This window comes from Spermophilus citellus, assembly GCF_964194105.1.
Source record: "Spermophilus citellus genome assembly, chromosome: 1".
NCBI lineage: Eukaryota > Metazoa > Chordata > Mammalia > Rodentia > Sciuridae > Spermophilus > Spermophilus citellus.
This window is the reverse complement of record NC_138182.1, coordinates 84,393,816-84,421,554: the sequence shown is the minus strand read 5'-3', so window position 1 is coordinate 84,421,554 and position 27,739 is coordinate 84,393,816. Positions and strand designations below refer to the sequence as shown.

The following is a 27,739-nucleotide window of genomic DNA, read 5'->3' as shown; positions in this document are numbered from 1 at the left end:
GCTGTGAGAGATGCCAAAACCACCTTCTCTCCACCCTATCTTCCCAAGGACTGAAGGCAGGGTGGGTGATTGATGCCAAAACCACAGTCCCTCCACCCTATCTTCCCAAAGACTGAAGGCAAGGTGGGCGTGTGGGGGTGTGATTCTCCATAGGGATTTGTGTGCATTTGGCCAACTTCTCTAAGTTATATTCTGAATTCTAAACTAAAAGCTGATTAAGATATACTTAAGATATACAGGGGCAATTTTTCAACCTCTATTCATATCCTAGTCCTGAAAAACCAGTTTGAAAAGCCTTTTGATAAGAATATAAAAGTTATTTTAACCAGGTTTTCTTTTATAAGTGATAGCTAAGCTGACTTGTTTTACTCGTAGTTTTTTTTTTTTTTCCTCACCATTTCCATTTATAATGCAGAGCTGTAGGGATCAAACAGTTTGTGACTAGCAGCCTCATGCCCTGCAGTGAGGCATTCCCCATCGTGAGAACTAGAGTTTTTCATTGCTTCCTACTGTTGCCCAAACCACCTGAAGTCTCAAGGGGTTTAGATATGTCAGTGCTAAATTCCAGTGGTTTACTGGAGAATTTTATTACTTGGTTTTCCAACAGTTATAGTAATTAGAAAGCTAAAGTATAGCATTTGGGGAGCCTAATTTCATTTTTCATAAAATATAATTACATTAAACCTGGCTTTTGTTTCCATAGTTTATAACACAGATATGGCCTGATATTTGTTGTATTCTGGTGTCTAAAATATTTAAAAAATCAATTTGAGGAAACTAAGGTATGACAGTACTTAAAATTTTACCAAAACTTTTGGATGAATCTAAATATCAGTGCATATAGGTAACCCAGAGAAACATATCAGAAATCTATTTGTTGTTGTTGTTGTTTGTTTTTTGGTACTGGGGATTTAACTCGAGGTGCTTTACTACTGAGCCATATTCCCAGCACTTTTTATGTTTTATTTTGAGAAAGGGTCTAGCTATGTTGCATAAGGCCTCCCTAAGTTGCTGAGTCTGGCTTTGAACTTGCAATCCTCCTGCCTCAGCTTCCCAATTTCTGGGATTGCAGGTGTACCTCACTGCACCTGGCTCAGATCAGTATTCCTATTGAAATTTCAATTGCATATTAATCTTAGATTTAATTAACATAATCTTTTAAATTGGAACTGGGCAGAGATTCATCCAGTCTAACTCCTAAATTTTCTAGATGAGGGAAGCAAAGCATAAACTTGCCAGTCTCAGAGTATCAGAATCAGAATGTGAAGCTAGATCATCTGTCTTTTGTCTTAATGGGATTTTCTCAATAATTTTTCAAATATCTTCCATATAAAATATGTAGTAGCAATAAATGAGCTATACTCCATCTTTTATAAAAGGACTACAAATGATTTGGAAAAAAGAATTTCCTTACCCAGCACTATGTGAAAATGTTATTACAGTATGTATGGTATGGTCATAGGATACATTTCTCACTTGGCTTGTGGAGTTAGTCTTTTATTTAGTATGTCCAATGGCCTCTGGGTCAGAAGACAGTCTGGAAATTGTGTGTAGGTGTGGGATATGCAACTTGGGAACATCTTCACCTTAGCTACCATTGTTTACCTGGCTGCCCTCTCTAACTTTCAGGATGTTGACTGAAATACCTGAGGATTCATATTACTGGGGACTTTGTAAACAAAATGAAGAGGGTACGTTTTAAATGACTGAACTCATACCATGGAATGAACTGCTATAATTTACCAAGCAGTCAACCTGAGAAAACAGTAATTACTTCACTGCTAGCATCTGTTATGATTGAGGCATTACCTCTGAGCATTCTTAGGTGTGAGGTGATAGAATTCTTGGTCCAGCAGTCAAAGAGAAATCTCTTTTGGTTCCACATAGCTTCTATTTTGCCATTATCCTGCTTCTAGGCCATTTATTGATCTTTTTTAAAAAAAATATTTTTATGAGTAGTTGATGAATTTTATTTATTTATTTATTTGTATGTGGTGCTTAGAATCGAACCTAGGGCATCACACATGCTAGGCAAGTGCTCTACCACTGAGCCACAACTCCAGCCCCAGTTATTGATCTTTCTCCATTTTTTCTTCCTGAGAAGTTTGAAATAAAGTTTTCATGAGTTAATTACTGTGCCTCTATACAGGTATTCGCTGTTTCTAGTTTACTGATGCACAAATCCATGTGATTTTAGGATTTGGAAAATGATCTTTCTTAGCTGCAGGCTTTGCCAAATGAAAGCTTCATTTATTAGACTTGCATTTTATGTAAGTTGCTAAACTTTTTAAGGATTTGAATCATCCTTTCATTATGATCATTAATTGGAAGAGTGAATTTTATAGCTATCTGTTAAACACCAACTGTCTTACTTCTAGTCACAAAAACCAATAATCCTAAATTTTCATTGTAATTGTACACTTGAGACCTCTAAGAATCTAAATTATTTATTCTTTGCCTCTAGATTCAAATTTCCTCAACTCTAAAATGTTAGTAAGTCTCCTTTATGTAGAACCTCTTGGGGAAGACAGTGAACTCTAGATAGTACTTTTCAACCAGGGGTGCGCATGTTATAGGAGGTTGTGGCAGTGATCTAGAAAGTGCACAAAACTCACAGTAAGCAAGGTACTTCTCTGAATGGAGACCTAATTTTCATCAAAAGGTTCTAGAGAAAATGATCCCCATGGCCCTGCCTTTTCCCTTTTGTCATCAGGGAGCTAATTGTGTATGAGTTCAGAGGGCATCTAGGTACAGAAAGCACAGGGAACTGGACTCCAGATAGACTTGATTTTAAATCTCCTGAAACCAGAAATAGCCCATGATGGAACTCAGGTGATAGGTAATTTATATTGGTTTGCATTTTTATTCATGAATAATAGACAGTGTCTTTTGTAAAATTAAATTGATAATTGTCCCAGACAGTAGGATACTATTCTAACAGAACATTGGGGTTATTCTGTAGAACAGTTAAGGGCCATATATTAAAACCAAGAATCAATGGAGAGAAAAATTTGTGGTGGAAGGGGGTTATAAAGACTCAGAAAATTTGGAGCATACAGACATTGGGTAGCAAAAAGATTTCATTTGTGATGTATTCTGTATTATTTCACTATAAACTAAGTAAGATTCCCAAACATAGGCTGTGAGGCTACGTGAGGAAAGAAATAAACCATTTCTAACCATAGCAGCAGGATAAACAAATCTTTGTCTGCCTGGTAGATTTTTGGATTTCCTTCGATTGCTTCGTACTCAATCTAAACATAGTCGTTTGGGTCTGGTGGGCCCATTTAAAATTTAACTTAAGGGGACTTATTAACATTTATATTTTATGAAACACATTTATACTTTATGAAACCTGGTTTGTTTTCACCTTACATAATATTTCATGTCCTTTAGGAGATAACTAATTGTTGGATGATTTGTTTTGTCTTCTAAATGATAGTGCTTCTGTTTATTGGTCTATAATTATCAGGTCCTCCTTATTCTTCTATTGAAAATAGTTTTGTAGCATATGTCCTTTTCCACTTCCAAGGCATTTCCCCTGCTTTCAATAATTTCTGGGAAATAAGAGCTCAGGACCTTTTCATACATGAAGATGAATTCCACTAGGCCCATTTACCCCTTGTAAAATGAGGGTAAGGGACATGTCTGCTCTATTTCTTTCCTCATTCTACTTTGCATTACTGTGGACATTTGCCCTAAGCAACTACTAACATTTCTTTCCATAAAGATAACAATTGCCATAAATGTCTTAGAAGCTTGATAAATTGATGGGAAGATTTTGGAGAAAGGAAAGATCCAATTGTCAGAAAATTTGGAGCATACAGACTTTGGGTATGCTCATTCTATGCTGATCTCATGATGCTTTCATAAAATGATCAAAGAAAATTCTCTCTGGGTCTAGCTTCATCTCACAGTGCTGTCCTGCAAAGAGGCTCTTCTTTTCACCATTTATTTTAGCTCAGTAACTTTCCACCTGTTGGTGCCCTTTTGTTTCCCAGGCTTCTGAGACAGGTACTTTGGTGTCAGTCTGATTTGAATTTGAATCTCAACTGTGCAATTCAGTAGTTATGTAGCCTCAGGCAAACTACTCAGCCTGAGATTCCTATCTAGAAAAATATTTTTAAAAACTAGTTTTTCCCACTGCCCACTTGACTAACTCCAGTCCTAACTTCCTATAAAATGTCCCTAACTTTGTTGCAATAATTTTTCTTAAGCTTTTAGTTAGGTTTGCAGCAAGGATAATAATAGCAATAACCTGAAAATGTTATATGAAGCTTAAATGAAATTATATATAAATATATAATTCACGTAAGTGTTTTCTATATATATATATATATATATATATATATATATATATGCCTATATCTCCTAATTACCCCAAGACACAAGATATCAGCAGTCAGAGTTGAGTTCCTTTTATTATTTTTTCTCACCTTCCCTTATCCTCTGTTCATCTATTCTTGCTCCAGGTTTTTTCTATTCCTCTTTCTTTTTCTGTGTTCTCTTCTTTATGGGCCCCTCTCCACCCATTCCAGTTTCTTTGCTCTCAGCAATCTATTTAAAGAGAAAGTTTGCAGGAAGAAGTAAAGATATTTTTAGGTAAGCCAAGTGGCATTTTGTCCTTGGGTATGAAGGGAAGAGTGAGAGCTAAAAAAAAAAAAAAAAAAAAAAAATCTTTCTTTTGAGAGGACCCAAACAATGAAGAGAATGGTAGCTGAGCTGGGACCCATAGAATTCTTGGTGTTGGAACAGGAGAGGGGCTGGAACTGGTCTTGGGGAAGAGTGAGTTACCTGAAGATTCCTGGGAAGTGCCTTGATTAAAAATAGAAAACACTAGGCGGCCTGGACCCATGCCTGTAATCCCAGTGGCTCAGGAGGCTGAGGAAGGAGGATTGTGAGTTCAAAGCCAGCCTCAGCAAAAGCAAGGCACTAAGCAACTCAGTGAGATCCTGTCTCTAAATAAATTAAAAGGGGCTGGGGATGTGGCTCAAGCGGTAGCGCGCTTGCCTGGCATGCGTGCGGCCTGGGTTCAATCCTCAGCACCACATACCAACAAAGATGTTGTGTCCGCTGAAAACTAAAAATAAATACTAAAAAATAAATAAATAAATAAATTACAAAATAGGGCTTGGGATGTGGCTTTGTGGTAGAGTGCCCCTGAGTTCAATCCCAGGTAAAAAAAAAAAAAAAAAAAAAAAGGAAGAAAATACTGGGCTGGCAGTGGGAGGTGTTGCTCCCTGGTCAAGCATTTCCCAAGCATGTGTGAAGGCTGAGTTTGATCCCCAGCACTGCAAAGAAAAGGAAAGGAAAGGGAAAAAAGGAAAGAGAGGAAAAACACTAAAGGAAATCAAGAAAGGCCATAAAGGAGGTGAGAAGATGAAAAGAAGGCAAATTTTTTTTTGAGAATTTTTAATATTTATTTTTTAGTTCTCGGCGGACACAACATCTTTGTTGGTATGTGGTGCTGAGGATCGAACCCGGGCCGCACGCATGCCAGGCGAGCGCGCTACCGCTTGAGCCACATCCCCAGCCCCAAGAAGGCAAATTTTTAAAGTAGTGGACAAATAGCATATAATTATATTTTATTTCTCATTTAGTTTATGTCAAGGAATGGCACAGGTCTGGGAATGAACAGGAAACATTATCTAGCTATCCAGTGGGAGATAGATCCCTCCAGGAAGGAGTGTCACAGTGTCAGACCACCCCTGGCTTTAGAGTGGCAGCAGAGGGTTCTGGCTGAGCCATCAGGGGAAGTAGGAGTCATCATTACTGCTGCCCCCCCATTATACCCCATCTTTTAGTACATCAAGACATTTCTTTATGCCTGGTATTAGCCTACCTCATGACACTTTAAGTTACATGTAAGATCACTTACTGAACAGAGCCCTGGCATTATAGTCCTATAGACTTAATTACAGTTCCTGGGTTTGCCACTTACTGTGTGATTTGTGCAGGTTATTTAAGTTTTGGGCTCCTGTAATTAGAGATAATAGTACTTATTTGGAAGAATTAAATAAGATCATGTGCATGAAGCATGTGGCACTGTGAAGGGTACATGGTAGGGATTCAGTAAGCGATCCTTCTTGTTAGGAACATCGATCTTGTAGACATTTAGTAATAGATAACGCTTTACTAATACAAGAAACACAAATATCTTTTGTAGGCCTCATCAGCATTTACCTCTTCTCTTTGCTCCACCATGGCTTAGTATCATGTAGGAAAACTTTTAGGCTTGAGTAATAAAAAAAAAAATGGAAAAGCCATCTATTGAAAACATTAGGAGGTTTACCTTTCTCTTGGAAGGAGAAGTCCAAAGATAGATTATGCAGGGCAAATGTGGCAGTTTTATGAGATTGTCAAGGAACTGGGCTCCTTCTGACTCTCAGCTCTGCCCTTCTTAGTGTGTGACTGTATGGTCATCCATGGTTCATAGGTCCAAGATGGCTACTTCTGCCTTCGCTCCACATCTTAGTTCAGACAAGAGGAGTCATGATGCACAAAAGGCCAAATTCTTCCCAGGGACATGTTCTTCAGCCTTAAGAGCCAGAGTTATAACACTGTTTACAGCTTCAAGTGAGGCTGAGCAATGTCATTTCATCTGTGGGTAAAGAAGGGGAGACTGGATATCAGATAGGCGCCTGAAAACTTCCCCTTCACCTGTGCGTGAGCCTGTCCTTGCTGTCTACTATTTGAATACGACTCCTCTAATAGCCTCCGAAATTTCAAGGCAATTTTTTTAAAGTAACATTTGTAATTTAGAAGAAAGAAGCATACATTCTGGAGATGTTCTAAACATAACAATCATAACTTTAAAATCCAGAGTGATGATTATTAACCTTGTTGAGTGGAAAATTTCTTTTAAAAATAAAATAAATTATGAGGTCCCACATATTATACTAAATATAAGTAACTTACTAGTTGACAAAAAGGTATCCTTGATTTGGTAATTTTCATTCCACTAATAATAATGCTTGTATACTGAGAAGGATTTTCAAGCAGACTTTTTGCAGTAATTCAGTGTTTCTGCCCTCCATCCATGCCTCCATCTCCTGCCCATCTAGATGTTTGCAGCCCAGGATTAGGGTACCATGCTTGGTTGGGTAAGATCTTGATGGACTCCCAGATTGTCAGCACTTTTAACAGAGAGCTGAATGGAGAATAGCAAGAATTGCCTCTTCATTTTATATTCAGGGCTGGCTTCAGTCAGATCCAACATCCTGCTAGAGGTTCTGATATTCTCGTACCTTTAGTAGCTAGGTAGTCTCAAGATGGTCTGGTTAAATGAGAAAAAGAAAAGAGAGAGAGAAAACATCTGAACAAGCTTATGCCATTATCCTATTTTTCTCTCTGCTAGTGAGTATCCACAGGTATTCAATAATCATCGGCTCCACCCCAGAAGTTCTGGGAAGTTCTCCAGGAGTAGTGTCCAGCAAGCCTGCTTGCTTTCTCCGGGACACGCCAGGGTTTATTGTGTTGCCTCTTCTATGGTGTGCATCACTCTGCCCAAAACCCCATGTGGATATTGTTCTTGGGATTTTCCTTGGTCCCTTACTCATATCCCACCTCAATCCTCTCCGTAACCCAATCTTCTGCTGCCCCTTAAGCTCTGCTAGGGAAGAAGGAAAGTTAAGATAGTCATAATGGTTTAGATGGTTTTCTAGTGATTTATAATTTACAAAACATTATCTCATTTAGCTTCCATAACAATCTTTTTTTTTTTCTTTAGTTGTAGGTGGACACAATACCTTTTTTTATTTTTATGTGGTGCTGAGGATTGAACCCACTTCCTCACTCATACTAGGCAATCACTCCACCACTGAGCCACAACCCCAGCCCCATAACAATCTTTTAAGGTTAACACAACCCCCTACGTTGTAGAGGCAGAAAGGAAGAATGGGTTCACGTGGCTGATGAGTGGCCAGGCTGGGAGCTGTCTGGCTGAAGATCATCATTCCCCACCCCCGCCCTCACCACTAACACCTTAACATGTTACCTCCCCAAATGACACGGCATTCCCTGTCCAGGCTCAGACTGGCTGGAAGTCAGAAGGAATTTCAAGAAAATGAACATCGGATAAATATTAAGGGTGTGAGGGAGATGGAAAGTTCTGGGGCATAAAAGGAAGCTAAAGATAGGATCAAAGGGGAAGAAGAGTGTGTTGGCATTGAGATAAGTGAAGTCTGTGTAAGATGCAGTTGACATCTTTACCCCTCTACAAGAAGACAAGGCAACTTCCATCTGCAAGGGGCATTGTTCAGGGACGTTAGCACAAATAGCATGAACAGAAGAACACGGTGTACCTCAGATGAGTTTGTGTGTCTCAATGAGTATAATTACCTTTTCAATAAAATGAGTTTTAAGTTTATAGCTCTAGGGGCAGATTTTTATGTTGTATATTTATTTTTATAAATAAAATATTTATACATAATATGCATTTGCTAAATGCATATATGCTAACTATTTTAACTAGTACATATGTGCTATAACTTATACAAATCCATATACAATATCTATTTTTAAGTAACATACACAACTAAAATAATTGAAAATGTACTACCCAACAGTTACATGGTTTTGTGACATGATCCACGCCTGCTGTCAGTTTTTCTTTTTGGTTTTTTTTATATTACAAAATTCACCGTTCAGTGTATAAAATTCAGTGTTGTAAAAAATTTATTCACAAGGTTATAGAACCAACATCATTGATTCCAGAAAAAAATTCATTAATTTTAATTGTGCATTATAATTAAACATAATAGTGGGATTCATATTCATACATGCATAAAATATAATTTGATCAGTCTCATTCCTCAGTGCCTCCTCTTTCCCTCCTCTTCTGCATCCCCCAACCTGTTTGCTCTACATTTTTACCCACCAAGGAAACCTACCATTAACAGTCATTCTCCATTCTCCTCTTCCACTAACCTTTGACAAACACCAACCTACTTTCTTTGTATGAATGTGACTATTCTGTATACTTCATAAAAGTAGAATCATATGACATGCCATCTTCTGTGTCTGGTATCTTTCATTTAGCCTAATGTTTCAAGCTTCATCCATGTCCTGTTATGAGTCAGTACTACATTCCTTTTTTATTGCTGAGTAATATTCTATTGCGTGGCTATACCAAATTTTGTATTCATTCAGCACTTGATAGGCATTTGGATTATTTCCACTTTGGGGCTACTGCTAATAATACTACTATGATTATTCATGTACAAGTTTTTGTGTGAACATATTTATAATCAAGGGAAAATACAAAGAAAATTGTTCTGTGATAATTTTTCTGCTGCAATGATTCCTTTAGTGACTACCCTGGGTCTCCTGGTGCCATGCATCAGGGTCAAAGTTTATAGCACTTCCAAAGAGTGAGATATCAAAGGTCAGGCAGGACCCTGATGTTTATCATCCCTCTAATACCTGGGTACCCGTTTAGTCTTGAAGTGACTCATGATGAGCACTATTGCTGCTTGCTGAGATAAGGGTTGGCTTTGGTTTAGAAACCTAACTGCCTTTTAGCACCTTGAGCAAGTTACATACTGTCCCTGACCTTCAGATGTTTTGTTTTGGGAGTTGGAGGTCATAATAGTGAGGTCACAGAGTTCATGTGAAAATGAGAGATGATGCCTGTGAGGGGCCCTATTCAAAGCAGTAACTCAACAAACAGATATTTATGCTATTAATAATTGCCTTGTGAATAGGACAACTGAAGAAACAAAGGAAAGGGACAATATAGCACAGAGCTCTGTGAGAAATTTTGCTATTTCAGAAATGTTTAAATCACATTTCTATAAGGACTGTATCAGTTTGCAAGAGCTGCCATAACAAAATACCACACATTGACTGGATGACTCAAATAACAGAAATTTGTCTAACAGTTCTTGAGCCTATAAATCCAAGATCAAGTTTCCAGTAGGTTTGGTTCCACCGAGATTTTTTTCCCTGGGGTTTCAGATGGCTGGTTCTTGCTGGGCCCTCACCTGACCTTTTCTCTGATGTCTCTTCCTGTGTCCAAATTATTATTCTTATAAAGTCATCAGTCAGATTGCATTAGTGTCCACCCCAAGGGCCTCATTCTAACTTACTTCTTTAAAGACACTATTTCCAAATACAATCACATTTTAAGGTTTTTAGATTTTGATACATGAATTTTGGAGGATGCTATTCAGCCAATAAAAATCACTTAGTTAGCTCCTCCATTGTCAGACACTGGGAACAAAAGAGACTTAGACCCTGCCCACTGAAAACCTGATCTCTTAGGAGAGACAGACAAATAAGGGGTAATAGTAAAATGCTTTTTCTCCAAATACCCTGGCCCCTGTCCCACGACTGGATTTGCAGTCTCTGCAAATTTATCATCCAATATACAGTCGACATTTTGGTTGCCTCAGAATTCTAGTTCAGACCTCTGAGAATGTTCTAGGTCTTCATCAGCTAAGAGGAATAGAATTTATCAGAGCCCATTAACAGCTGGAAACAGGTGGGTCAAGAAGCAGACTCAGACTGAGGCAAAATTCACCAATAGTTAAAGCATGTTTGTCTTCAGCTGCCTCTTTACCTCCCCTTCCTGCCAAAGTCTCATCAACCTCCAAACCCAGCCAGGGCCACCCCACACCCCTTACATGTCCATATGCCCAAGTTCAAGTCTGTTCCTTGCCTTCCCACTCCCAACCCTCTCTCTCTCTCTCACATTTTTGCTTTCTGCTTTCCAAGGTGAGAGAGGCATGCAGTTAAGAATTATTGAACACCTACTGTGTACTGGGCAATAACTAGGTACTTTACATATGTCTCCACTTGGTCCTCATAATAGTTCTATTTCACTTCATTGTTTAGATGAGGGACTGAGCTAAAAATATTCCCAAGGTGACACAGTCAGAAAATAGGATCATTTAAATGCAGATCCTTCCAACTCCACTAAGACCATTCAGCTCTCAGAAACTGAAGATGATTCAACCAACTGCTTGTCATACAATATTGGGGACACTAAACATCCGGGCCTCATTTTCTCTACTTGTAAAATAAGTTAATTGGAATAGGTGAATTCTCAGGTCCTTACAGGGTACTTTATGTAACGTATGGCTTGTACTATATCTTGTAGCTTTATCAATGTCATTGAAAAATATGCCTTAGTAGTGAAATACTCACAGATTATTCATGTCATTGCTGTGTTTCTCACATCCCCATTTTTCTTTTAGATCCTTACTGGAAAGCAGCATGTCTGATTTTCCCATGAGAAAAAAGTCACCCACAGGAAATGGTAATTTAGACAATGTTTCCTTTGCTCAACAAAAACTCTAAAATCTATTAAAAACAACTCATAGTTTTAAATATAGGTATTCAATGCTTGGAAGTAGCAGCCGAATCAGCTTTGCTTAATTTAAGCTTAAGAACAAGCAAGAGGGCGCTGAGGCTGTAGCTCAATAATAGAGCACTTGCCTAGCTCGTGTGAGGCACTGGATTCGATCCTCAGCACCACATAAAAATAAATAAATAAAATAAAGATATTATGTCCATCATAATAAAAAGTATGTACATATAAGAATATGTATATTTTTTGTATATATACAAAAATGTATGTTTATATTTGTATATATACAACTAAAAATATATACATATAAAAAAGAACAGGTGCTATGGTTTTTCATCATATAATTGTAATTTAAAGATTCTTTAAAAAAAATGTCCTTCTTTGAGGGTGACATTTCTTCTGGTTCCCAGAAGTTCAAATAATCAAATTACATGTAATCAAATGCACCAGGACTTATTGATTTTAATTTACTGGGTCCTATAACTACAGTCCTGGGTGTACTTCCAAGACGTATTTCTTGTTGGGTCAAAACCCAACCCACTAAGCCCTGGCTTGGTTTATTCCCGGCTGGTGGTTCTACATTCCCAGGCGCTGGATGAGGCCTCATGAGCTGCTCTGGCAGTTTCGCTTGGCACCTGAGCAGATTTATATGTTATCTTTGATGATGGGGTGTGGGATTTGTTCTTTCTTGCTGGTGCATCCTGGACTTACCAGCTTAGAAGGTAATGCTGGCTGATCACGTAGGCTTCTTGAGATTTTTCAGAGTAGACAAACCAATACTCAGCCTCACTCTGTCACCTAATTTTTCATGTTTCCACTGATAGATGTGAAGAGCACCACTGGGGGGACCACACCGAGGCAGCAGGGCTTTCACGAGATGAACAAAAGAAGGACTTTCTTACAGGACAGCAGCTGGATAAAGAAACGTCTAGAAGAAGAAAAGTAAGTGTAGGGATGTAGGAGTGGGTAGGTGGATGGATGAGTGGAAAGAGGTGTTCTCTGTTTGGAACTAAGGGGTCATCTGGAAAGCAAGTTTTCTTTAAAACACATGGTCTGATTTTGGGTGAGATTTAGGAAACATAAATCGGTGGTGCCAGATTTTCAAGAATATCTCCTTCATTTTTAATACACTTACACATAAGAGAATGTGAGACACTCCTCAGAGTCAGCATGATTGTCACCTGGAATAGATTTTGGTGTTTCCTTGGTGAACAAAAGAAAACAGGAGTTTCCGGTTTCCAAAAAGCTAACAGTTAATCCATCATCATGAGATTCCTCACGTGTGTTGGTGGAGCTGGTGGAAACAAACACATGGTAGCCTTATTCCAAATCCAATAATAATGTATTGTAATTTTCTATGTATACAACTGAAATTAATTAATAAATCCCCAATTATTTTAGTCCTATCTTCCCCACTTCTAGATATTGGATGGATGAAAAATGTGGCTTTATTTTATAAGAGAAAACACTTGCCACCTGCAAAGTTTCATCTGCTTTAAGCATGGCTTCTGCCAAAGATCTGGAAACTATGATCATAGGCATAGAGCCTCGTTGCCAACACAGATTTATAATAGATATGCATCCATCCCAGATCTTTTTTTATAAATTAGTGGTACATTATAAATTACCCATACACATGTACACATCTTATCATTTCCTTATGTGTTAAGCTTCATAGTGGATAATTGACAGATTGAGCATCACTGAATCTCACAACAATCTCTCAAGGTAGATATTATATACTCATTTTATAGGAGAGAAATCTCTAGTGAGAAGAAGCCCCATAATTTGTCTGATCGGGTATCATCATTAAGTGGCGGAGTGGAGATTTTAAAGACTCATTGTCTTTTCATTATACCTGTGTTTCTCAAACAGGGGTGATTTTACCCCCTGGAGACATTGGGCTATGTTAGGAGATAACTTTTGATTGTCAAAATTGGGGTATGTTCTTCACACCCCAATTGGGGTGAGTAGAGGCCAAGAAGGTTGCTAAAGATCCTACGATACACAGGACAGCTTCCACAGTCACATCACTGTCAAACCCCAAATGTCAGTAGCCCTGAATCTGAAAAAAACAGCATTATATGATATGTACTCCAAACCTTCTACAAACTGTCCAAATATGTTTATTTGAGGATCATATTTGTAACTGTGACATTAAAATACCTACTGATTGTTGTTTCTGAATTTTATGGTTTCGAGGACATATAGGGGTGTGTAGAGACAGATTCACTTTGGAGTTAATACTCTTGGACAACAATTATTCCCTTCCACAAAGCAGCACCTATTGCTTCTGTCAGAGCTTAATATGGCATTTCTGTTTTTCTGTCGTGGTAGTGTGATGTCAAGTGTAGATAATAAATTTTGGATTGCAAATATTTACACAGATGGATGAAGACAGAGATGTCTAAGATAAACTGCAGTTGGTAGGAATGTTGGTTTTATGCCAGGCAAACCTCCCTAAAAAGGGAAGCCAGCTGGGAATGGGATGGCAGCTGCTGCATGAAGGGGAATTTGGCCCCAGGGCCTCCTGGGCTGTGATTCTTTTTCAGGTAAGAACACGTCTGGTGTCTGCTACGTTCTGACAGGTTTTGGAAAGGGATAGAAGAAAGATAGAAACGTCCCCCTTGGGACCTATGAGGGTATATATTTGCTAGGATTGTTTCCGTTTCAGTGCTCATCTTTCTTTTTAATCGTCTACTACAGTTCTCGTATAGCATTATTAAAAATGGTTCCAGAGTGTTGAGTAATGTTAGTGGAGCCGAACCAGGAAAAATGTAGTGTTTCCTGTTTGGTTGGGTTGACATGAAAGAGGTTCAGGTACTTACTCTCTGCTTTGGCTCCACTCCAAGAGCTCCACTACATGTTTTGACATTTCCTAAAATTGCCCATTCAAATGCACTGAGTAAAAGTATCATGACATGGCTTTGGGATTTTATGTATAAAGCTTCCTTGCAGAGATGACCAGAAGAAAAAACAAAGGTTTGGAATGAAAAGATCTAGGCCCTAGACCCACCTTGTCACTTTGCTAATCTTGTGATTTTTAGGAAAGCTACAAAATCCCTGATCAGTTTACTCTTCAGTGAATTGGAAAGGACAGTGTCTTCCCTAACTAATTCAGAGGGTTATTTTAAGGACCAAAGAGGGTAATATGGGCTCATGGTTCAAGATGGGCTAAATCTCCTATGAATGCTCAGTCTCCTTAACAACATGTTTTCCTACACTTTGTCAAGGAAATTGTCAAGTCCATCAATTATCCAGACATAAAGGGGTTAATTAAATTTAAACAACATTGGTAGGAATCTTTTGTATTTGCCATCCTACGGAAAAGGACTCTTTTAATATGTACAATGTAGGTGGGCTCGTGTTTCCATACTCTATTTAAAAACAAAAAATAACAACAACAAAACAGTTGTTCCTTGTTGAATCATGTGGAAGTCTCATGAGATAAATGATCATTTGTACTGACAACTTGTTTCTTTTCAGGATGCTCCTGCAAGCAGTGACTGGTTTCATAGTTGTGTTCTTATGCCTAAAGTAAAATGGATTAACCTTGCCAAGATTTGTGAGCTCTCCCCATCTCTCTTTGTTTTGTGCTTAGCAAACACGGTGGTAACTTGTGATGTGACATCATTTTGGTCTTTCTCTGCAGAGATGAAAACTATGGCAGGGTGGTGCTCAACCGACACAACTCCCATGATGCCTTGGACAGGTAGGTGTTTTGATAAGGTATGTTATCAGCAGAAACACAAAGATGGTGGCTCTGAGATGAGACTTGCTCAAGTCAGCCGAATATCTGTGGCTGGCCTCAGGCTGGCCCCAGTGTTCCAGGCATGTGAAGGAGAATCTGGAATATCATCAGGGGTATGGGTGGGGACCTGCTTACCCAGCTCCCAGAACTAAGGGTTAGAGCTGAAACATAATCAGCCACAGCCCATGCCACTAGGATGGTCCTTCTCATGGGCAGGGAAAGGGCTATCATGTAAATAGAAACATAACCAGATGAGCTATCTCTGAGCTTTAGAGAACGGAATGCTAAAATTCAGAAATAACATTTCCAGAGAGATAGTTCATTTCTTTTTGGAAACTCCTAAGCTTGTGGAAAACACTAATCTATCCTTGATGGCAAGTGAGAAAATCCAGACAGAATTAGTAATTATAATGATTGATGTAAATAGTCTTAGATTGATCAAGAAAGATAATATTCTCATTAAAACACATTTGTACCCACACACATATAAACAACCACACCTGTCAGAAGAAGCCAAATATATATCAGAATCAAGTTCCATCTGGTCTAGTAGCTTGTGTGTGGACTGTAGAAAGTGAAGTAGACACCTTGAATCTGTTTTCGAAACTTTTCATCTGTGAATTTCTCTCAACTATTTTTAACCTTTTCATCATTTTGACCTTTCCTAAAGGTGCACAACTTACAACTCTCTATTCAAAGTAGCCATTTTGCTTTCCTGGTGCCATCTGATTTACCCTTCTATGGTCTGGCAGAGTCTCTACCTGTGCCTTCTCATTAGGCTTCCTCATATTGAAGATGTCAGCCTGGTTCTCAATTGGCCCTAATCTCACCAGACACAGGGAGGTTGGCCACCAGTGGAAATTGCTCCCTCCATTTTATTAAGTTTCTCTATAATTATGAAAGAATATGACACTTGGAATGTGACAGTGAAAACTGAGTTTCCTATTCTCAGGGTATATACAGTGTGTTTTGGGAGAACAGGAGCCTTGTGCTTTCTGTGTTCACTTTCTATTTTGAATTACATTGGTGTGCTGAACCAGTCTTCGTACTTATTCTGACTCCATATCTTTGATCTATCGGCTTCAAATGATGATTTGAAATGTAAATGCAATAAATCACGGCATAATTCCTCAAAGAGCTTGCTTTCCCTGCATCACAGGCTAGATGAGGCAGTAAACAGACTTTCTCTCTGTTTGATCAATTAGATCAAAATATTTTCAGTGCTTTCCTCTGAAAACAATGATTCCTATTGTTAAGGCTGCTGTCCTCTCTGCCTCTATTTTCTTGTCTTCCTCCCCCATTTTTTCCAGCTTGTGTATATTTTTCTCTTCTTGCCTCCTCTCCTTCTCCGAATAACTCTTCTCTTCTCTCCTTTCTCTCATCTCTCACTTTCTTCTTTCTATTTTTTTTCTTTTTGGCCCTTCATGTTTCCTTCTTTTCCTTCTTCCCCATCTCTCCTTTCCAGCTGCCAGTGAGTTATCCTCTTTCAACTCTGTCCACGGTGCTGAATGTTAAATACAGCAATTTAGGAGTTAGCCCATTGTGTGGGCATAGAGCACTGTTAGAACCCTGAAAACAAAACACAGCTGACTATAAAGGAGTTGATTTCCTATTATGCAGATATTGACAACTTGACAAGAGTTCATATTAGTTATTAACCATTCTGCAAGTTTTGTTGTTTGTTGTGCATATCCTTGTCCACAACTTGATTATGTTACACTGTAGTTAAAAATAATTGGAGTGGAGATACCACCATGGCAGAGAACTGACGTCACCAGACTGCGGCGGACGAGATAACTTCATTGAAACCCGCGGCTACAGCATCAAATAAATTTATAGGAGAAAACAGTAACTCAGCAGTCAAATAGAACAAGAAGTAACATGAGCAACTTGAAAAAGCAAGGAAGAAAAGGAGTACAAACAATGCAGGACAGCCTAAATATTCAGGAGGACCTAGACTCATCAGAAAAATGGTCATATAAAGAACTCAAGGAACACCTTAGACAGATGGAATGGAACCTTAAAGAGGATACGAGACAGCAAATTAAAGCAGCGAAAGAACACATTGAGAATGAATTACATAAACAGATAAAAGAAGAAGTTAAGCATATTTATCAGGAGATAGAGATTATAAAAAATAATCAAACAATAATTCTAGAAATGAAGGAAACGATAAACTAAATTAAAAACTCAATTGAGAGTATCACTAACAGAGTGGAGCAAGTAGAAGCCAGAACGTCAGATAATGAAGACAAAATATATCATCTTGAAAAGAGTCTAGCCAACTCAGAAAGGCTGGTAAAAAATCACGAGAAAAACATCCAAGAGTTATGGGATAACATTAAAAAAACCAAACTTACGAGTCATTGGGATATAAGAAGGTACAGAGATTCAAACCAAAGGAATGAGTAACCTGCTGAATGAAATAATTACAGAAAACTTTCCAGAAATAAAAAAGGAAACAGATATACAAATTGAAGATGCATACAGGACACCTAGCACACAAAATCACAGTAGACCAATGCCAAGACACATTGTTATGAAGATAGCCAATATACAGAACAAAGAGAAAATATTAAAAGCTACAAGAGAAAGGAGGCAGATTACATTCAGGCGTAAACTAATAAGGTTAACAACGGATTTTTCATCACAGACGCTGAAAGCGAGAAGATCCTGGAACAACGTATTTCAAACACTGAAAGACAATGGATGCCAACCGAGAATTCTGTATCCAGCAAAATTAAGCTTCAGGTATGACAACAAAATAAAAATCTTTCATGATAAACAAAAGTTAAAAGAATTTGCAGCCAGAAAACCAGCATTGCAAAGTATTTTGAGCAAAACACTACACGAGGAAGAAATGAAAAACAATAACCAAAACCATCAGTGGGAAGTGCTTCGGTAAAGACAGAGGGTGAGGGGAAAGATAATCCTGGAGAAACAAACTAAATTAAAAAAAAAGATAAATAATCAAACATGGCTGGAAGTACAAACCATATATCAATAGTAACTCTGAATGTTAATGGCTTAAACTCTCCAATAAAGCAACATAGGCTGCTATCATGGATTAAAAAAATAAATCCAACAATATGCTGCCTCCAGGAGACACATCTGATTGGAAAAGACATACACAGGCTGAAGGTGAAAGGATGGGAAAAAAATACCACGCACACGGTCCTCGTAAGCAAGCAGGGGTGGCCATCCTCATATCGAATAAAATCGACTTTAAGACTAAGTTAATCAAAAGGGATAAGGAAGGACATTCTATACTGTTAAAAGGAACCATTCACCAACAAGAAATAAAAATTATCAATATTTATGCACCAAATAATGGTGCTGCGACATTCATAAAACAAATTCTCCTCAAGTTCAAGAATCAAATAGACCACAACACAATAATTATGGGTAACTTCAACACACCTCTCTCACCATTGGACAGATCCTCCAAACAAAAGTTGAATAAAGAAACTATAGAACTCAATACCACAATCAATAACCTAGACTTAACTGACATATATAGAATATATCAACCATCATCAAATGGATATACTTTTTTCTTAGCAGCACATGGATCCTTCTCAAAAATAGACCATATATTATGCCATAGGGCAACCCTCAGTAAATATAAAGGGGTGGAGATAATACCATGCATTTTATCTGATCATAATGGAATGAAACTGGAAATCAATGATAAAAGAAGGAAGGAAAAATCCTACATCACATGGAAAATGAACAATATGTTACTGAATGATCAATGGGTTACAGAAGACATAAAGGAGGATATAAAAAAATTCTTAGAGATAAATGAAAATACAGACACAACATATCGGAATCTATGGGACACAATGAAAGCAGTTTTAAGAGGGAAATTCATCGCCTGGTGGTCATTCCTCAAAAAAAGAAAAAACCAACAAATAAATGAGCTCACACTTCATCTCAAAGCCCTAGAAAAGGAAGAGCAAAATAACAGCAAATGTAGCAGAAGGCAAGAAATAATTAAAATCAGAGCAGAAATCAATGAAATTGAAAGAAAAGAAACTATTGAAAAAATTAACAAAACTAAAAGTTGGTTTTTCAAAAAAATAAATAAGATCGACAGAACTTTAGCCATGCTAATGAAGAGAAGAAGAGAGAGAACTCAAATTACTAACATACGGGATGAAAAAGGCAATATCACAACAGATGCTACAGAAATACAGAAGACAATTAGAAATTATTTTGAAAACCTATATTCCAATAAAATAGAAGATAGTGAAGACATCGATAAATTTCTTAAGTCATATGATTTGCCCAGACTGAGTCAGGAGGATACACACAATTTGAACAGACCAATATCGATGGATGAAATTGAAGAAGCAATCAAAAGACTACCAACCAAGAAAAGCCCAGGACCGGATGGGTATACAGTGGAATTTTACAAAACCTTTAAAGAAGAATTAATACCAATACTTTTCAAGTTATTTCAGGAAATAGAAAAAGAGGGAGCTCTTCCAAATTCATTCTATGAGGCCAACATCACCCTGATTCCGAAACCAGACAAAGACACCTCAAAGAAAGAAAACTACAGACCAATATCTCTAATGAACCTAGATGCAAAAATCCTCAATAAAATTCTGGCGAATCGGATACAAAAACACATCAAAAAAAATTGTGCACCATGATCAAGTAGGATTCATCCCTGGGATGCAAGGATGGTTCAATATACGGAAATCAATAAATGTTATTCACCACATCAATAGACTTAAAGATAAGAACCATATGATCATCTCGATAGACGCAGAAAAAGCATTCGACAAAGTACAGCATCCCTTTATGTTCAAAACATTAGAAAAACTAGGGATAACAGGAACTTACCTTGACATTGTAAAAGCTATCTATGCTAAGCCTCAGGCTAGCATCATTCTGAATGGAGAAAAAGTGAAGGCATTCTCTCTAAAATCTGGAACAAGACAGGGATGCCCTCTATCACCACTTCTATTTAATTTAGTCCTTAAAGTACTAGCCAGAGCAATTAGACAGACAAAAGAAATTAAAGGCATAAAAATAGGAAAAGAAGAACTTAAATTATCACTATTTGCGGACGACATAATTCTATACCTAGAAGACCCAAAAGGGTCTACAAAGAAACTACTAGAACTAATAAATGAATTCAGCAAAGTGGCAGGATATAAAATCAACACGCATAAATCAAAGGCATTTCTGTATATCAGCGACAAAACTTCTGAAACGGAAATGAGGAAATACACTCCATTCACAATGTCCTCAAAAAAAAAAAAAATACTTGGGAATCAACCTAACAAAAGAGGTGAAAGATTTATACAATGAAAACTACAGAACCCTAAAGAGAGAAGTAGAAGAAGATCTTAGAAGATGGAAAAATATACCCTGTTCATGGATAGGCAGAACTAACATTATCAAAATGGCGATATTACCAAAAGTTCTCTATAGGTTTAATGCAATACCAATCAAAATCCCAACGGCATTTCTTGTAGAAATAGAGAAAGCAATCATGAAATTCATATGGAAAAATAAACGACCCAGAATAGCAAAAGCAATTCTAAGCAGGAAGTGTGAATCAGGCGGTATAGCGATACCAGATTTCAAACTATATTACAGAGCAATAGTGACAAAAACAGCATGGTACTGGTACCAAAACAGGCGGGTGGACCAATGGTATAGAATAGAGGACACAGAGACTAATCCACAAAGTTACAACTATCTTATATTTGATAAAGGGGCTAAAAGCATGCAATGGAGGAAGGATAGCATCTTCAACAAATGGTGCTGGGAAAACTGGAAATCCATATGCAACAAAATGAAACTGAATCCCTTTCTCTCGCCATGCACAAAAGTTAACTCAAAATGGATAAAGGAGCTTGATATCAAATCAGAGACTCTGCATCTGATAGAAGAAAAAGTTGGCTCCGATCTACATATTGTGGGGTCGGGCTCCAAATTCCTTAATAGGACACCCATAGCACAAGAGTTAATAACAAGAATCAACAAATGGGACTTACTTAAACTGAAAAGTTTTTTCTCAGCAAGAGAAACAATAAGAGAGGTAAATAGGGAGCCTACATCCTGGGAACAGATTTTTACTCCTCACACTTCAGATAGAGCCCTAATATCCAGAGTATACAAAGAACTCAAAAAATTAGACAATAAGATAACAAATAACCCAATCAACAAATGGGCCAAGGACCTGAACAGACACTGCTCAGAGGAGGATATACAATCAATCAACAAATACATGAAAAAATGCTCTCCATCTCTTGCAGTCAGAGAAATGCAAATCAAAACCACCCTAAGATGCCATCTCACTCCAGTAAGATTGGCAGCCACTATGAAGTCAAACAACAACAAGTGCTGGCGAGGATGTGGAGAAAAGGGTACACTTGTACATTGTTGGTGGGACTGCAAATTGGTGTGGCCAATTTGGAAAGCAGTATGGAGATTCCTGGGAAAGCTGGGAATGGAACCACCATTTGACCCTGCTATTGCCCTTCTTGTACTATTCCCTGAAGACCTTAAAAGAGCATGCTACAGGGATACTGCCAACATCGATATTCATAGCAGCACAATTCACAATAGCTAGACTGTGGAACCAACCCAGATGCCCTTCAATAGATGAATGGATAAAAAAAATGTGGCATCTATACACAATGGAGTACTACGCAGCAATAAAAAATGACAAAATCATAGAATTTGAAGGGAAATGGATGGCACTAGGGCAGATTATGCTTAGTGAAGCTAGCCAATCCCTAAAAAACAAATACCAATTTTCTTCTTTGACATAACGAGAGCAACTATGAACAGAGTAGGGAGGAAGAACAGGAAGAAAAGATTAACTTTAAACAGAGACATGAGATGGGAGGGAAAGAGAGAGAAAAGGTAAATTGCATGGAAATGAAGGGAGACCCTCACTGCTATACAAAATTACATATAAGAGGTTGTGAGGGGAATGGGAAAATTAACAAGGAGAGAAATGAATTACAGTAGATGGGGTAGAGAGAGAAGGTGTGAGGGAAGGGGAGGGGAGATAGTAGGGGATAAGAAAGGTAGCAGAATACAACAGTCACTAATATGGCAGTATGTAAAAATGTGGATGTGTAACCGACGTGATTCTGCAATCTGCATTTGGGGTAAAATTGGGAGTTCATAACCCACTTCAATCTAATGTATGAAATATGATATGTCAAGAGCTGTGTAATGTTGTGAACAACCAATAAAAAAAAATAAAATTAAAATAAATAATTAATTTAAAAATATAATTGGAGCCACAAGAGAACCTTTTATTATTATTATTCTATCCAAGCCAAAGCCTAGAAGATTTGGGTACTCCAAATCGGCCTTTCCTTTGACAACCTGTACTTTTCCTACCCAAGTAGGTAAAACTATTGCCAAAAGTATGACAGGTTTTATATGCTCTTTTTTTGGTAATTTATCTAATTTATTTGGTAATTATTTCTGTTACAGGAAAATAAATGAGAGAGATGGGCCAAAAGCCACAATTAGTCGGTACAGATCCGATGACACTTTGGACAGGTAAGGTACTTTTGAATCACGTGAGGGGAAAACATTTACACGTGCTTTACATTTAATACTTGTTAACATAATAAATCCCACTTCTTAGAAATCTGTGAGATATTACAATGTTTGCCAAAGTAAGCTTTGAACCTTTGATGTTTTATCTTCAGGGAGACACGGCTCTAAGTATTAAATTATCTTCTCCAAAACTCACAAAATCTTGCCTAGATATATTGTTTCCTGAGACCCTAGATTTTAGGAAATAGTAGATTCTTCTGAAAGATTCTGAGAGAGTCTGACTTGAGTATAAGTGGGGTGGACAAGATATGGCATCTGTTAATTCAATTTAAAATAAAGAACAGTTATTTCTATAAATACAAATAGTCCTTGTTCCTATGTTGGGTTCTTCCATCCTGCTGGAGAGATGTCAGTTTTAAAACTACAGAGTTAATGACAGACATTAACTCTTTCCAGAGTCACCATATGGCTCATAGAATGAGACCATTACATTGTTCGTTCCCTCTTACATAGAAAAGAAAGGCTGGTCCTATATAGGACATTAAGAAACTTCTAACCAGGTTGAAGTGTAAATTCCACAAGTCATATTTTTCATTTGAAGTTGGTAGAGATGCTTAACAAGCAGAAGTGAAGGCCAACTTTAGCATCTTTAACAGGAGTTAGGCATAATGTACACCTGAGGCTGGTGACAGTTGAGCTCACTCCCTGTAGCTAAAGATGTGCTACCATTGCAGAAAAAAAAGACATGTCCTGGGTTTTAAGCAGATATACTGAAACTTGCAGCAACTAGTACTTGGAATTCAGACTATGCCAGTCCATATTAATACAGCAAATGTATATATTTTTATATTATTCATAGACTTTCAAGTCAGTCCTCCTAATAGAGGACTCCTAATATCATCAATGGTATCCTAAAGAGTTGGCCTCTCTCTTCTTTTAATTATTAGACTCGTCAAAAATAATGTCATAAAAGTATATGTTCAAGATTTATCTGCAGAACAGTGTACAGAGAAGAGGTAGAGAAAATAACTTTGTTTATTCACCCTAGCCTTTTGGATTGTCCTATTGCCCAGTTAATTGAAGCAGGAAACTGCGTTTCTAGGAATGAATTTTTAAAATATGGTGATTAAGCCTCAGTAAAGGTAGATACGTAGAAGATCCATGCTTTTGTAGTCTTCATATCAGAAAGTTCCGGTCAAGATCCAGACCTCAACTTTGTGAGTAAAGACAGGGATTGCAATGAATTAGATCTCCCAGGCAAACTAATGGAATCATTCTGGGCCTTGGCAGCAAATTAGCAACACCAAGGGAACTTTTAAACTTTACTTGGTCTTACTGCCCTCGTTCCCCAAATTCTTTTAATTAACCTGATTCATTTCTAACTGATTCTAATGTGCAACCAAGATTCAGAAACACCAGTGTAGCCCAGACTCTTCATTTTATATGCTAGCAAATGGTACTAGAGATTATGTGATAATTTATTTACATAAAGATTTAGTAACACATTTGGAAGAAGTATCCGGGTTAGCTTATTTTTAAGGCAGTAAGTATGGAAATAGGAGGAAGAGAACACAGGGTCAATAAAGAAAGACAAGTTCTGTTAGCAGAAGTGAGACTTACATCATGCAGCCCACTCCAAAATGCAAGATGTGAAATATTTCAGGAGGAATTTGATCATATATATGCAGTATGTGTGCATGTGCATTTTATTAATGATTATTAATTTTAATGAATACAAAAAATATTGAGTTTAGACTTCCAAGAATTTCCTTTTAAATTGGCATATATTGCATATAAGATCCATATTTCTTTAAATATGCATATGTATGGGTACATATATGGAATATGCTAAAGAAACATAAGTAAATAATAGTGGATGTAGCACTAAGATATTGTCCAAATCCTGAAGGTGATTTAATGACTAATTTGGAAACCCAAGGTTAGGGAGCCCCCTAGTGTTCCTTTGTGGAGGATTTTTTTAAGCTCTTGATCATATTGCTAATTCTATTGTTTATTTTCTGTCTCCCAGACCCATTCCTATTAAAATAACCTATTTCATACCACAAGTTGGCAAAAGATCAACTTCCAGAAGAAATACAAAGTTAATCTCTCTCAGCAATAAGAAATTGACATATGTTAGAATGGTACTTGAGAGGTCTCTTCATTACTATTTTTTAAAAATTATAGATGGACACCATATCTTTATTTTGTTTAGTTATTTTTATATGATGCTGAGGATCAAATCCAGGGCCTCACGTGTGCGAGGCAAGCGCTCTGCTACTGAGCCACAATCCACCTCCCTCCATTACTCTTGATCACTTCTCCCCCTAGTGGCATGGAAGAGACTGTGATAAATGAAGAATAATGAAGATGTGGTAATCTTATATGAGTTTCAGGGACAGTCATCCTGTCTGAATGAGATGTGCAATATTGGAGTCCAGTGAGAAGAGTTTGGAGACAGACTGCTTCCTAGTCGTATGGCCAAGAAAAAGTCACCCATCTTCTCTGAGACCCTGTTTCTTCATCTATAAAATGAAAATAATCACCCCTACTTTGCAGGGGTAATTCTATTCTCTGAAGAGCAGAAAAATTTATGAAAAGGTCAGCAGAGAGTAGGTAGTTATTTTTATGATTACATGTAGGATTACCCACACAGATTTACATGTGGAATTTTCATTAAGTTCATTTAATTTTAACATCAGAATTCACCTTGAGAACATTTAATATTAAGGTTCCATTCACTTTCAGCAGATTATTGTTTTCCGTGTAGCAATTTCCTGAGATTATTTTTTAAACTTTTATTGGGATCACAGAGACAGCTGCAAAGTCTGACTAGAGGTTCGTTCCCATGGAACCTCTAAGAATTCTGATCACCTGACCTCTCACTTGTGGTATGCATGGTGATTTACTGCAAAGCACTTGAAATCTAAATCTCTCAGAAGTTCAGAGTCTTCAGTTAGTGCAGGGAAATGGTCCCTGACTTTGGCTCGAAGATCACCTAAGACATGAGTTTTTGTACCTGATTCTAGGATTCTGTACAAGTTACTGACTGTATTTTTAACAGTCTGTGGAGACTGTGGTGCTTTGGAGTGTTACAGCTAGTTATTCATCTTTCCTTTTTGCATTCAAGAGTTATCAGCTTGTGGTGTTATGTATCCCAAACAGACACTGTGTTCAGGTGGACTCAGAAGTTTATTATATTAGAGTAATTGCCCCCAAATTAGTTAGGTATGTCAAAATAAATTGATATTATCTTTAGCTTATGACAATGAAGTTGTATTTTTTCCCACATGACCTTTTCTTTTAGAGAGAGGCGAAATCATTATCCATTTTAGCAGGAATATTTTATATAAAGTCTTGTCCTAGAGTGGATAATAAGAACAAAAGTTTTCAGAGAGTTATAGTAGGCCCAGAATGTAGGATAAATGGAAGAATCTTGCTGACCTTTAATTTTTCTGAACCTCACTTTGCTATATCCTAGTTTCTGCAGATCTGCAGAATGTTCCAGAACTCAGCCCTGGGTCCTAGAAGGAGTGTTCCTATCTGACATGAGGCAGGCAAGGGTGGAACAGAGTCTGTAGTCAGGAGATTCCAGATTTGTGCTTCCTCACCCAAGGGGTAGACAAATATACCTTTTCCAGATCTAAGAAGGTTTTTAAGGAGACCTAAGATTACAGGAGTTAAAACCTCTGATATATTGGTCAAATTAATTATCTTGTCAAGATAGAGTAACTATTTTAACAAGCCCCCCATCCCCAAATATAGGTGGTTTAACACAATAGAAGGTATCATTTGACTCACCAGAGTCTGATGGGCTTTGCTGAATCCATGCAGTGACTTCTGGACTTCTTTCATTGAATTCTTTCAATTCCTACAGTGTTTTAATGCTGCCATCTTCAACCCATGGATACCATGGCTTTGGTACCATGGCTTTGAAAGGAAAAGAATTAGCATGAAAAATTATGCAGGAGATTTTATGATGGGTTTGGAGGTGGCAAATAATATTTGTGTCCACACTAGTGGCTCCAACTTAATTGCAATTAAAGTTGGTAAATGTGGTCCTCCTGTGCATTCAGGAGGTAAAGAAAATGAGTCTGGCAAACACAGAGTATTTTCTATATCTCAAAATGATTTTTAAAAATACTTAAGTATTTCATTGATGCCTTTTACTGACATAAGAAGTATTTTTATTAACTAGATATATTATTAAATAGCAAATAATATAAAAATAATTAATGAGTTAAATGCTTAATGAGTCCGAAAAGAAAATGTGCAAAAGGCATCATATTTTAAAAATTCTAAATAGCCTGATAAGTAGATTTTGTCATGAGTAGCTTTTTGCTTTTTTACTGTAAAAATTTCTAAAATGTAACAACTGAAAAATTGTTCTTCACAAGAGAAAGGTTATGTTGTAAAGTCACTCTAACATCAAAGAGGTCTGAATGGAACTTAATGACCTGAATGTTTATCTAGACTTTTGTGTTGTTTCTTTATAAAGGATCTCAGACAGAGATGCTGCTGCTAAAACATATAAGGCCAATACCTTGGATAACCAACTAACCAATAGGTACCAGTGTCCACTAACTTTGGGAAAGTCTTGAGTGCAACCTTTTTTCTCACTTACCTAAGTTCTTCAATCGTACTTTAATGTCTTTCTGTAAATTCTTATTCTCTGTATTTTTAACACAGAATTTCTGGAGTAAAAAACTTTTCTCCTGTTTTTAACTAGAATAAAATGTTGCCTGGCTTAAAAAAATCAAGGCTTTTTGCTACAGGCCATCGATCTTACCACATGGATGTTACTGTTTAAGGTGTCCTGGTGACAGGGATGAAATACATGCGAAAGCAAATTTTGCATTCTTATACTAAAGAAAAAAATCACTGAACCCAACATATTAAGAACATTGGATTTAACCAATACTGAATTTTCCAAAGGGGGGAAATTTTCCTTTGAAATCTAGTACAACAGATTTTTTAAATAATAAAATCACTTTATCAAATTTATTCCAATGCTGATGCTTTCTTTTAATTTCTCTGAAATAATATCTAATTTTTCATTATAATTACTCTAAATTTGTGGACAATTACCAATAGATGCAAATATTAATTAATTCTTCACTGTATTTTTTTTC

At 37.3% G+C, this 27,739-nt stretch overlaps 1 protein-coding gene across 1 annotated transcript in view; it reads left to right on the top strand.

Moving 5' to 3' along the window:
- The window catches only part of SCEL (sciellin), a 173,531-nt gene that overhangs the window by 68,421 nt on the left and 77,371 nt on the right, over positions 1-27,739 (top strand). Inside the window, exons 3-6 of the mRNA XM_081303331.1 lie at positions 11,199-11,260; positions 12,136-12,253; positions 14,964-15,023; positions 22,539-22,607. Of these exons, the coding sequence (XP_081159457.1) occupies positions 11,199-11,260; positions 12,136-12,253; positions 14,964-15,023; positions 22,539-22,607 (309 nt within the window). The remainder of the gene's footprint in view (positions 1-11,198; positions 11,261-12,135; positions 12,254-14,963; positions 15,024-22,538; positions 22,608-27,739) is intronic.